At 47.2% G+C, this 11,750-nt stretch overlaps 2 protein-coding genes across 3 annotated transcripts in view; one reads left to right on the top strand and one right to left on the bottom strand.

Annotated features, from left to right (window-relative positions):
* The window catches only part of ddx24 (DEAD (Asp-Glu-Ala-Asp) box helicase 24), a 13,932-nt gene extending 5,963 nt beyond the window's left edge, over positions 1 to 7,969 (top strand). For both annotated transcript variants that reach the window (XM_016262052.1, XM_016262051.1), the window contains exons 3-9: positions 1,967 to 2,308; positions 3,168 to 3,321; positions 3,392 to 3,901; positions 5,350 to 5,425; positions 5,501 to 5,689; positions 7,148 to 7,277; positions 7,360 to 7,969. In XM_016262052.1, the coding sequence (XP_016117538.1) occupies positions 1,967 to 2,308; positions 3,168 to 3,321; positions 3,392 to 3,901; positions 5,350 to 5,425; positions 5,501 to 5,689; positions 7,148 to 7,277; positions 7,360 to 7,565 (1,607 nt within the window). In that variant the 3' untranslated portion in view covers positions 7,566 to 7,969. The remainder of the gene's footprint in view (positions 1 to 1,966; positions 2,309 to 3,167; positions 3,322 to 3,391; positions 3,902 to 5,349; positions 5,426 to 5,500; positions 5,690 to 7,147; positions 7,278 to 7,359) is intronic.
* Positions 7,970 to 7,975: 6 nt separating this feature from the next.
* On the bottom strand, positions 7,976 to 11,274 carry ccdc197 (coiled-coil domain containing 197). The gene is made up of 9 exons (XM_016262053.1): positions 11,057 to 11,274; positions 10,928 to 10,973; positions 10,671 to 10,847; positions 10,191 to 10,348; positions 9,953 to 10,035; positions 9,065 to 9,234; positions 8,744 to 8,854; positions 8,386 to 8,502; positions 7,976 to 8,308 (listed from the first exon to the last, which is right to left on the bottom strand). Exons 1-9 carry the CDS (start codon positions 11,158 to 11,160, stop codon positions 8,177 to 8,179), a joined length of 1,098 nt encoding a protein of 365 aa, XP_016117539.1. The 5' UTR covers positions 11,161 to 11,274; the 3' UTR covers positions 7,976 to 8,176.
* Between the last annotated feature and the right edge of the window lie 476 nt (positions 11,275 to 11,750).

Here is an 11,750-nt window from a genome sequence, read left to right as displayed (position 1 = left end):
CACACACACACTTACACGCTCTCTCACACACACACATACACACTCTCACACACTTACACGCTCGCTCACACACACACACACTTGCTCGCTCGCACACACACACACACACACTTACTCGCTCTCACACACACACTTACACGCTCTCTCACACACACACTTACACGCTCTCTCACACACACACTTACACGCTCTCTCACACACACACTTACACGCTCTCTCACACACACACTTACACGCTCTCTCACACACACACTTACACGCTCTCTCACACACACACTTACACGCTCTCTCACACACACACTTACACGCTCTCTCACACACACACTTACACGCTCTCTCACACACACACTTACACGCTCTCACACACACGTACACGCTCGCTCACACACACACACGTACACGCTCGCTCACACACACACACGTACACGCTCGCTCACACACACACACGTACACGCTCGCTCACACACACACACGTACACGCTCGCTCACACACACACACGTACACGCTCGCTCACACACACACACTTGCACGCTCGCTCACACACACACACACACACTTACTCGCTCGCTCACACACACACTTACTCGCTCTCTCACACACACTTACACGCGCTCACTCACACGCGCACACAGTAACACGCACACTGACACTCTCACACGTACGTACACTCACACACGTACACTCACTCACACACGTACACTCACTCACTCACATACACACTGACACTCTCACACACACTGACACTCTCACACTCGCATACGTACACTCACACACACACACTCACACACGTACATACACTCACACACACACGTACACTCACTCACTCACACACACACTTACTCGCTCTCTCACACACACTTACACGCGCTCACTCACACGCGCACACAGTAACACGCACACTGACACTCTCACACACACTTACACACATACACTCACACACGTACGTACACTCACACACACACGTACGTACACTCACACACGTACACTCACTCACTCACACACACACTCACACGCTCTCTCACACACACACTTACACGCTCTCTCACACACACACTTACACGCTCTCTCACACACACACTTACACGCTCTCTCACACACACACTTACACGCTCTCTCACACACACACTTACACGCTCTCTCACACACACACTTACACGCTCTCTCACACACACACTTACACGCTCTCTCACACACACACTTACACGCTCTCTCACACACACACTTACTCGCTCGCTCACACACACTTACTCGCTCTCTCACACACGCTTACACGCGCTCACTCACACGCGCACACAGTAACACGCACACTGACACTCTCACACACACTGACACTCACATACGTACACTCACTCACACACGTACACTCACTCACTCACATACACACTGACACTCTCACACACACTGACACTCACATACGTACACTCACTCACACACGTACGTACACTCACACACACACGTACGTACACTCACACACACACGCACGCACACTCACACACGTACACTCACTCACACACACACACTCACCTCTCACACACTGACACTCTCACACTCGCATACGTACACTCACACACACACACTCACACACGTACGTACACTCACTCACACACGTACACTCACTCACTCACATACACACTGACACTCTCACACACTGACACTCTCACACTCGCATACGTACACTCACACACACACACACACTCACACACGTACGTACACTCACACACACACGTACACTCACTCACTCACATACACACTGACACTCTCACACTCACACACACGTACGTACACTCACACACATACACTCACTCACACACACACTGACACTCACACACGTACACTCACTCACACACGCACACGTACACTCACTCACTCACATACACACTGACACACACAAACACTCGTCACGGTGTGGGTCGTTTGTGTCATGCACAGTCAGTGATTCTCAGTCTGTGTGTGTGTTCTCTGCAGGCAGCGGGAAGACGCTGTGTTTCGGTATTCCGATGATCCACGCTGTTCTGGAGTGGAGGAAAGCGTCAGAAGGTGAACGGAAGACTGAAGACACAGAGGTGTGTGTGGAGAGCCTGTACCTGCCCGCGGTCAGCGAGATGACAGACGGCAGTCCAGCGGAGGAGACGAGTGGAGACACTGAGCCGCCGCAGGAGGAGGAGGAGGAGGAGACTGATGATGTTACAGCTCGTCAAACACAGACGCACACACACAAGCCGCCGCTGCTCGGCCTGGTCCTCACTCCCACCAGAGAGCTGGCTGTGCAGGTCAAACACCACATCGACGCTGTGGCCCGCTTCACCGGTCAGTGTGTGCTGATGGACGTTACCCGAGTTAAAGCTGATTACTAGAGCGTCCTCCACTCCTGATCCCTCTACAGCTCTGGCTGATCTTAATTCCTATTACTGCCCACATCTGAAATGAGTCCTTACCTGAGCAGTTAAAGTAACCCCACTCATTAATTTATTGTTATTAATACTTTCTTTATTGAAATGCACAGAGCAAAAACAGCATTAGTGTTAGAAAAGCACGTGTGCAGCTCATTGAAATGCTAAAGTTTGCCCTCTTTAACTCACTGCTGCTAATCTAAGTGTGTTCACACTTGTAGTTCGGTTCTCTTGCTCTTGGTTCGTTTAGTGTTCACACTGTCATTCTTAACACTGACACAAAAGATAAAGATCAAAGTGCATCTGGATCTGGTCACATCCTGTATTTGGTTTGTTTCGATGTTTGGTCCGTGCTTCATTCATACAGAAGGTGAAGCACTCCAGAGTCTGAAACGCTGGGTCTCGGTTTGGTGTTGCTGTAAGGCTTGAATGGCAGCGTTCACACTGATTACATGAGCAGTCGCACCAGAGTGTGAACACAGCCTGAAAGAATGAGGAAAACTCAACAATATCAACACTAAAGGAAGTGCTTTTATGAAGCTTTGCTTCTGTCCCCACTAAACCTCAAACCTGCACTCTTTTCTATACATAATATTCAGTGACAGAAAATGACCTGTACACACTACTTGTGCTATTAAACAAACTCTTACACCATTGTCTCCAGATAGACTGAACAGCGTCTGAAAGCCGTGTTCTGTTCATCTGATGCTCGTGGTTGTGACTGATTGTGATCATGTAGATCAGTGTGGTTGACCTGTTGACGTGTCGTTGCGCAGGTGTTAAGACGGCGATCGTGGTTGGCGGGATGGCTCCGCAGAAACAGCAGCGTGTGCTGATGCACCGGCCGGAGATCGTCATCGGCACACCGGGACGCCTGTGGGAGATGATCCGAGAGAAACACCCGCACCTGCAGAACCTGCGCCAGCTGCGGTGCGTCCCTCCTCTCCGGCACGCACACCACTGCCTTCACACGCTGAGCCGCTCTGCTTTATCTCCTCAGGTGTCTGGTGATCGACGAGGCCGACCGCATGGTGGAGAAGGGCCACTTCGCGGAGCTGGAGAACCTGCTGGAGATGCTCAACACGTCCCAGTTCAACCCCAGCAGACAGACGTTCGTGTTCTCGGCCACGCTGACGCTGGAGCACAGCCTGCCGGCGCGCCTGCAGCAGAAGAAGCGCAAGCGCACCGAGCGCAGCAAACTGCAGCTCCTGATGGAGAAGGTGGGCATCAAAGACAAGCCCAAAGTCATCGACCTGACGCGCAAGCAGGCCACGGTGGAGACGCTGACGGAGACCCGCATCAACTGCACCAAGGAGGAGAAGGACCTGTTCCTGTACTACTTCCTGCTGCAGTATCCCGGCCGCAGCATGGTGTTCGCCAACAGCATCGACTGCATCAAGCGTCTGAGCGCGCTGCTGCTGATCCTGGACTGCGCTCCTCTGCCGCTGCACGCTAACATGCACCAGAAGCAGCGTCTGAAGAACCTGGAGCGCTTCGCCGAGAAGGACAGGTGAGGGAGAGCTCTGTGCTCCTGCTGTCTCAGTCACGGCTGGGCTGGGTATTATTCCATATCATGATGATGATTTACTACTAACAGGAAATGTAAAACATAACTAGTTTGTTCACATTAAACACCACAGAAGGGCTGCTCCTGACTAAACTAAACGGTTTTCTAGTTGACTAAATGTGTGATTAGTTGACTAATTGCACGTTTACAGTAATTAGACGCATGCGTGAAGCTTGTCACAAAGCACTGGCAAAAGTAACGACGAGGAGATGTCTGAATGATTTAACTAGCCGAGTCGTTGTCGGCTGAAGAGATGAAGTCGATGATGCAGTGCAGTGACGCACCTTTCGTACGGATTATATAATCGGAGAGTTTTTGTTTTCAGTAGCGGCTGGTTCATTGTAAAGCAGACATCTCAAGCTTCCTGCAGATATATTCCTCATGTCTGTAAGGCAAGCGACTAGCATTTTAGTGGACTAAGCCTCTTCACGCTGACTACAGAACCGCAGTAAGATACTTTCATTTAGGGCCCATGAAATGCATTTAACTTCAGAATTCTGTGTTTTATGACTTCAACCAAATTTGGCATCAAAAAATGGTGTCTATAGGAATGAATTAATAAAGCAGTAACCCCCGTGAAGCCGTGGTTTACAGTGAATTTATAACAGCTAAGGGGCGTTGTTAGTTACGACACGAAGTGGAGAAAACCCACTTAGCTGTTATAAATTCACTGTAAACCACGTCTTCACGGGGGTTACTGCTTTTATAAAACGGTTATATACGTAGTAAGGTCTCACAAAATAAAACGGAGCAAATAAAGTGTAATGATATTAATAAACACAGTATTCTTCCACCAAACAATGTAGCTCCTCAGAAACAGTTGTGGTTGCTACAAAGTGGTTGCCGAGCAACACACAAACGTAAACAAAGCTGTGTGTTACTTTGTAGCGTCATTTACAACAGCTTCGAACGCGGCTCAGCCAATCAGAGTCAAGCACCGGAACTCTCCGCTTTATAATGAAACTTTAACAAGTTAATCAATCTTTTAAAGTGTACTCAGATGAACGTATAACAGTCTACAACAAAGCCTTGCATTTTGTTTTTCTTAAATAAGATGCTGCACAACTGAACTGTATAAATTAAAACATGAATAAAAACAAAACCTGGTTAAAAATGTAATCATTATTACTTTGAGAGGTATGTTTTAGTCTGCAGTGGCCATATGTCCAGAGCTGATGGTTATGCAGGGAGATGTAATGATGTGGTGTGTGTGTGTGTGAGTGAGAGAGTGTGTGTGTGTGTGTGTGTGTGTGTGTGTGTGTGTGTGTGTGTGTTAGAGAGTGTGTGTGTGTGTGTGTGTGTGTGTGTGTGTGTGTGTGTGTGTGTTAGAGAGTGTGTGTGTGTGTGTGTGTGTGCGCGCACTGACTCCTGTCCTCTCTGTCCTCTCTCAGCTGTGTTCTCCTCACCACTGACGTCGCTGCTCGAGGCCTGGACATCCCTAACGTTCAGCATGTCATACACTATCAGGTAAGAGACTCCGCTTCGGTCAGTCGCTCTGAGTTCAGGAGCTTCTCAGCAGCTCTGTGTCTCTGTCGGGTTCAGGTTCCTCGCACGTCTGAGACATACGTCCACCGCAGCGGCCGAACCGCCCGCGCCGCCAGAGAGGGCCTGAGTCTGCTGCTGATCGGGCCTGACGACCTGATGAACTACAAGAAGATCTGCAGAACCCTGCAGAAGAGCGAGGAGCTGCCGGTGTTTCCCGTGCAGAGCCACTGCATGAGCGCCGTCAAGGTACAGCAACCGCTGGAATCATGCGTCCACACCACAGCTGTAGCGACTTCCAGACGGTTATTTCATCTGACAGCCAATCAGAATCCTGCTCGCAAGAGCTCCAGCATTTAAAGTTGCAGCACGATTATAATAAACCATATCGTCGCTGATATAGTTATCATTGTAGCTGTTTTTATAGCTATTGTTCTTGTTGTGAACAAACTGTATGACATGAACCCCACTGTGGATGAAAGTCGCATCTGTATTTTATTTATATATATATATATATATATATATATATACAGATATTCCAGAATCACACACACACACGATATGCTCCTCAGTATCCCCAGACTCGTGTTTTATTATATTGTGCTGGTTAGGTTCTCTTAAGGAATCATATGATACCGCAAAGTTAAAAACCTGATATATGTTTTCAAATGGCTCTTTAATAGTATTTGAACTTGTTCCTAGCCATGAAGATAGCCGAGGAAGATGACATGGCCTTAAAACACCTGCCGAGATATGTGTCTGGATATGAACATGCTTTCTCACACGTCTGTCTTCAGCCACGTTATAATAAATATCATATTTACATTCCCACTTGCCTCGACAACAAATGAAAAAAGAAAATCCACCAAAGCATTTATATAACTTTCCAAAAGAGGAAGCATGGCTTGATGAGAGCGGTCAGACGAGAGGACCGCTCCCGCAGCTGGTGTGTTAAACAGCAGCACTAACTACTTCATTTGTTATTAATGACCGGATGAAAAAACTGCGTTACACATCTACATTTAAAGAAAATCTCAAACACTTCTCTAGGTTGCTGTTGTCAATCGTTGTGAAACGGCTCTCTTATTATGAAATATTGCAGTGCTTATGATTTATCAGTGCACAATATTTTTACAAAAAATCATGTGTCCTCCTTATCATCTTTAAGCTGTTGCTTCAAATACGTGACCCTGGAGCACAAAACCAGTCATAAGGGTCAATTTTTCGAAATTGAGATGTATAGATCATCTGAAAGCTGAATAATAATCTTTCCATTGATGTATGGTTTGTTAGGATAGGACAATATTTGGCTGAGATACAACTATTTGAAAATCTGGAATCTGAGCGTGCAAAAAAATCTAAATATTGAGAAAATCATCTTTAAAGTTGTTCAAATGAAGTTCTTAGCAATGCATATTACTAATCAAAAATGAAGTTTTGATATTTACGGTAAGAAATTTACAACATGATCTTTACTTAATATCCTAATGATTTTTGTCATAAAAGAGAAATGTATAATTGTGACCCATACAATGTATTGTTGGCTATTGCTACAAATATCCCCCAGCGACTCAACACTGCTTCTGTGCTGCAGGGACACAAATAAGATGCTCATAATCTCTGAGTTGTCCGAGAGCTTTCTCGGTGCTGATGACTGTAAAGATAGCCAGCAGTGCTGCGCTTCACAGGCTTGTTTCTCCTCGACAGGAGCGCGTGACTCTGGCCCGGAAGATCGAGAAGATGGAGTACTTCCACAGCCGAGAGAAGCAGCACAACTCGTGGGTGCGGCAGGCGTCCGAGGCGCTGGAGATCGACGTGGACGATGACCTGCTGCTGGGTACGAGCTCTGCTCCGCTCCGCGTCACCGAGCCGTGTTTGGAGCAGGAGCTCTGCCTCATGTGCTCTGCTCTGTGTTTCAGGAGGCGGTGAGGACGAGGACGAGGAGCGAGAGCAGCAGAGGTTAATCAGGAGCCTGAAGAAGCAGCTCAAGCAGCTGATCGCGCAGCCAGTGTTCACACACCAGATGAAGACCAAGTACCCCACACAGATGGGCAAGCTGCAGCTGCCCCTGAGCACAGCTGACACGGCGCTGAGCAGCCTGAGCCGCGACACAGTCCCGCGCTAGCACAGGGTCCGCTCCTGACAGACCTGTGCTGCTGCTGTGTCTCAGGAGCAGGGTTAGGAAGCACACGTCTGTGCATGCAATAATGAACTATAGAACTTTTCTGTCGCATAGTGAAAAAACTTTAATTGGAATCCAAAATGTATGTGCATTTATTTTCCCATATTGTTCTACATTTTAATGACTTGTTTAGTGTTAAATCTGCCAGTTTTTCTACGTGTGCGTTTCACCCAAAGCTTTTACTCTCATGTCATTTGATTTTCTTCTGCTGATGGTTTAAAATTGTAAAAATGAGCTTCAGATTGAACTGAAACATCACACTGTTTATGAAATAATTTTTGAAACGATTTCACAGAATTACTGATAAACCAGTTATTTTCAAGTTGAATAAAAACATTTGAGCAGAAGTGTTTGATCATCTCTTTAATGCATGTCTTGAGTTTAATCTCTTATTGATCCAGACTCGTGCTCCATAAACACGAGTGTGTGTGTGTGTGTGTGATGAGAAATGTTGCTGTAAGCAGATGTGCTGAGCTGAATGTGTGTCCTGAGCCCGCTCTCGGGGTCTGGCTGGATTGAGACGGACTGAAGCGCAGCAGGAGAGCGGTGGTGATCTACAGCAGCATCTGCACTCCGCTTCTGCTGGACGAGCTCTTCTTCGGTGTCCTCCTCTTCACAGTCGCTCCGCTGCTGGCCATGAGTCTCATGGCTCTCCTCTCCATGTCAGCTTTCTCCACGATGAATTCCTTTGAAAGCAGGAGAGGAACGAGAAACGCGCTCTTGACTTTGTTTCTGATCATGTGCTGTATAACTGATCAGTCACCTTTATCATGTCCATCATGGTGGATGTGTCCATGAGGTCTAGAGCTCTGTAGTGACTCAGGTAACACTGCTCCGCGAGGCTCTTCACCGCCATCAAGATGTTCCCGTCCTCCTCCACCTACCACACACCAATCACAGCATCACACACGAACCTCCAGATTTACATCACAATGACAAGCAGCAAGGAAGACTAAACCATCCCTGCTTAAACACCTGATGGGACAGCGGTTCAACTGGACGAGAAGTGAGTGAAGAGCACGTGATTCAGACTAATGACAACATGCTGTTAAGACTCTTCAAAACCTGTAACTACGCGTGGCACTGATCTAGTGTTTAGTGCACTGATGTTTCCAGCACACCTGGTCTCTGGACTGGCTCAGGTGCATGTGGAGCATCATCTCCAGCTGTTTGTTCTTCTCTTTCAGTTGATCTAGCTGTGTCTGCCGCTCGGACAGCTCCTGGTTTGTCATCTGCCACAGAAACACACCACACATCAGTTATGCCTGTGATACACGGGAAACTTTGAGAAGCTGCTTCTGGGCAACCAGGTGTGAGACAGGGCCTCGGCCGATCTAAAGTACCCAGACACATCTGTTGCCCATTCTCAGTGGGAAAGAGCCCAAGCAACAAACCTCAGTCTGAATGTCTCCAGCTCTTCTGAAGCTGAATGAATCACATACCAGTTTGAAGGTGCTGTGCTCCTGTCTGCGGGACTCCAGGCTGTTCTGGCTGGCCTTCATCTGCTCCGTCAGGCTGGATAACTGCTGCAGGAGGTCCTGTCGGCTGATGGTGAGCGTCTCGTAGCGTCTGATGATCGGCGTCACCAGGTCTGTGCTGTAGCCCACATACTCTACAACACAGAGCAGACTGATGCTGCGACACAGTGCACATACTAGCCGTCCTAAATACTCCAAATTAGACTTGCTGTGTCCCAAATCATAGTATGTTGACATGAGTATGCCACAAGTGCCCGGATGGTTTACTCTTTCCGGCAGAAATTCGAAGTGCAGATCCGTGCACACTAACGGCTAACATTGCCCACAACACCGCGCGGTGGACGAGGATTCGATTAGCAAATCACAGATAAAAAGTGTTAAACTACAAACAAGGCAGAGAGGTGAGACAGACGGACAGGTAGAGAAAGGGGTTTGAGTGATAATATCTAACCTGATGAAAAATATGTATTTAATGTTATGTGTTATATTTGGTCTGTAACAACACTGAACTTTTATAAAGATATGAGTTCTCAGCATGATAGACTCGTGCCTCTTCATTCCTCTCCAGTACAGCAGGACATTAAACTAAAGGAAACGAGGAGGATGTTGACCGTGACGAGATGATTGACAGGCCAGTTTAACAGTCGCAGGATGCTCGTAACTAAGCAACAGAGTTATGATGAAGAAGAACGTCCCAAAGCTTGCCTGCTATTCTGCTACACACTTAAGTATGTACGTTTCTTCACCAAAAGAGTACATGCTTTTAGGGCATAATGTAAGTAGGTGAATTGGGACAGAGCTTAAGACTGCAGAGAAAAGCCCTGAAGAGTCTTCGTGTTCAGATGCTCTTACTGTCTGGAAGTAAATCAAGAGTCTTCATCAGAAACTCCTCGAATTTCTTGTGTTTGTTCACTCGCTCTTGTAAATACAAGCGCCTGTTGAACAGAGAAAGCAGATCGTGAGCACTATATCTGCACTATAACACTTTTAGGTTTCAGGTGTTTTTATGGTATTTGGTGGAGTTTATGGTGTACTGGTAACAGCAGTAATCAGTAAACGGGTGGACTCTCAGCGGTCTGAGGCTGGTTACCTGGCTTGTAAGTCTTGGAGTTGTTTGGAGAGTTCAGCTTTCTCCTCTTCCTTCACTTCATTCTGCTGTCTCTCCATCTGGAATCTCTTCAGCGCACGGCGGCGTTTCACCTCGTTCTCCTCCACAAACCTCTCGAAGTTTGTTGCTCTCTGTTTCGTCTGTGTGAGGAGCACTGAAGTCTGTCAGACATCTTCTCATAATGCTCTCATAACACATTATAGAAGAGAGAGATCATTTAGTGGAGGGATTGCCAAATGTTTGCTGTACTCCATTGTACTAAATATACACAGGGGACGTACAAAATAATGTGAAGAGCCATTATAATAGGGGTTAATATTTCTGTAGGCTACAGTGAAAACCAATCATTGCAGTGATGTTTTATTAATCCTAACACACCCGGGTCAGCTGCTCCTCACCTCCGTGTGTCTGTGCTGGAGTCTGGTGTGTGTGTGTGTGTGTGTGTGTGTGTGTGCTCCTCACCTCCGTGTGTCTGTGCTGGAGCTCGGCTCGTCTCTGCTGGAGGATCTTCATGCTCTCCTGAACCTCCTGCCGTGTGTCCATCAGCTGTGTGTTCACCGCCTCCAGCTCGGCGCGCTTCTTCAGGACTAGTGTGGTCTGCAGCGTGTGGACGCCGGTGTCCAGGATCCCGCTGGAGGACTGCAGCACATTCAGCACCGCGTTAGAGACCGCGCGCAGGTAACCCACACACCTGAGAGAGCTGCCGCTCAAACACTCACCTGCGCTATCACCGGGATGTGCTGTATGTGCTCCTCGAGCTGCTCTCTGTCGTGACGAAAACAGCACAGAAGCGCAAGCGTCAGTGACGGTGAACGAGCCTACAGTAACACGAACCGCTGTAACGTTACCTGTGCTCCTCCAGCTGCGTTACAAACACGTTTTTCTGTTTGTGTTCGACTTTCAGCTTCAGACGAGCGTCTGTTTCCAGCGCAGGTGAAGAGGCGGGATCCATGAGTGCTTTACGAGCAGCGCTACCGGACGAACACGGATCTATATCTAATATAATATCTATATAATGTTGTCTATTATAGATCAGTGGGCTCCTCCTGTTGCTCGGAAACCGGACGCCCGCTGTTGTCATAGTAACGGAAGCGGAAGTGTTCAGGCGCGTCAGCAGCGCTGGCCACACGATGCATTAGCACGAGAAACAGCTCAGCATGAAGCTGATATCAGTGCTGTGGCGTGTAGTATAGCGGGTCATACTTTATTTATTTAGTCATTTATTAGAGGCTTTTATCCAAAGCGACTTACACACGAGGACAACAGAAGCATACACTTGTACCAGAACTAAAAGCTCAAACTTTATAAATACTACCTATACACATTTGAAAAATAAAGAGATTAAATAAAAATGACAAATGCATACAACAACATTTCAAAACTTAACATTGAAATGAAAAACAAAAAATAAAGCTAAAAACTATTCAAAATATTAAAGAACAAAAGGTATAAGAGTATAATAATGATTCTAACACAACACTAAGCCACACACCAAGAAAACCACACTCACACACACACACACACACACACACACACACACAC

The sequence above is a fragment of the Sinocyclocheilus grahami genome, unplaced genomic scaffold, assembly GCF_001515645.1.
Source record: "Sinocyclocheilus grahami isolate Dianchi unplaced genomic scaffold, SAMN03320097.WGS_v1.1 scaffold2829.1, whole genome shotgun sequence".
NCBI lineage: Eukaryota > Metazoa > Chordata > Actinopteri > Cypriniformes > Cyprinidae > Sinocyclocheilus > Sinocyclocheilus grahami.
The sequence above is the reverse complement of the archived record's forward strand: the minus strand, read 5'-3'. Positions and strand labels throughout refer to the sequence as shown.

Excerpts from the sequence above, each read along its gene's own strand:
- ccdc197 (XM_016262053.1), bottom strand. The coding sequence starts at position 11,160 with ATGGATCCCGCCTCTTCACCTGCGCTGGAAACAGACGCTCGTCTGAAG. Across the intron at positions 10,974-11,056 it reads ACGCAGCTGGAGGAGCACAG|AGAGCAGCTCGAGGAGCACA; the intron begins GTAACGTTACAG and ends TCGTCACGACAG. Across the intron at positions 10,848-10,927 it reads ACATCCCGGTGATAGCGCAG|TCCTCCAGCGGGATCCTGGA; the intron begins GTGAGTGTTTGA and ends AATGTGCTGCAG.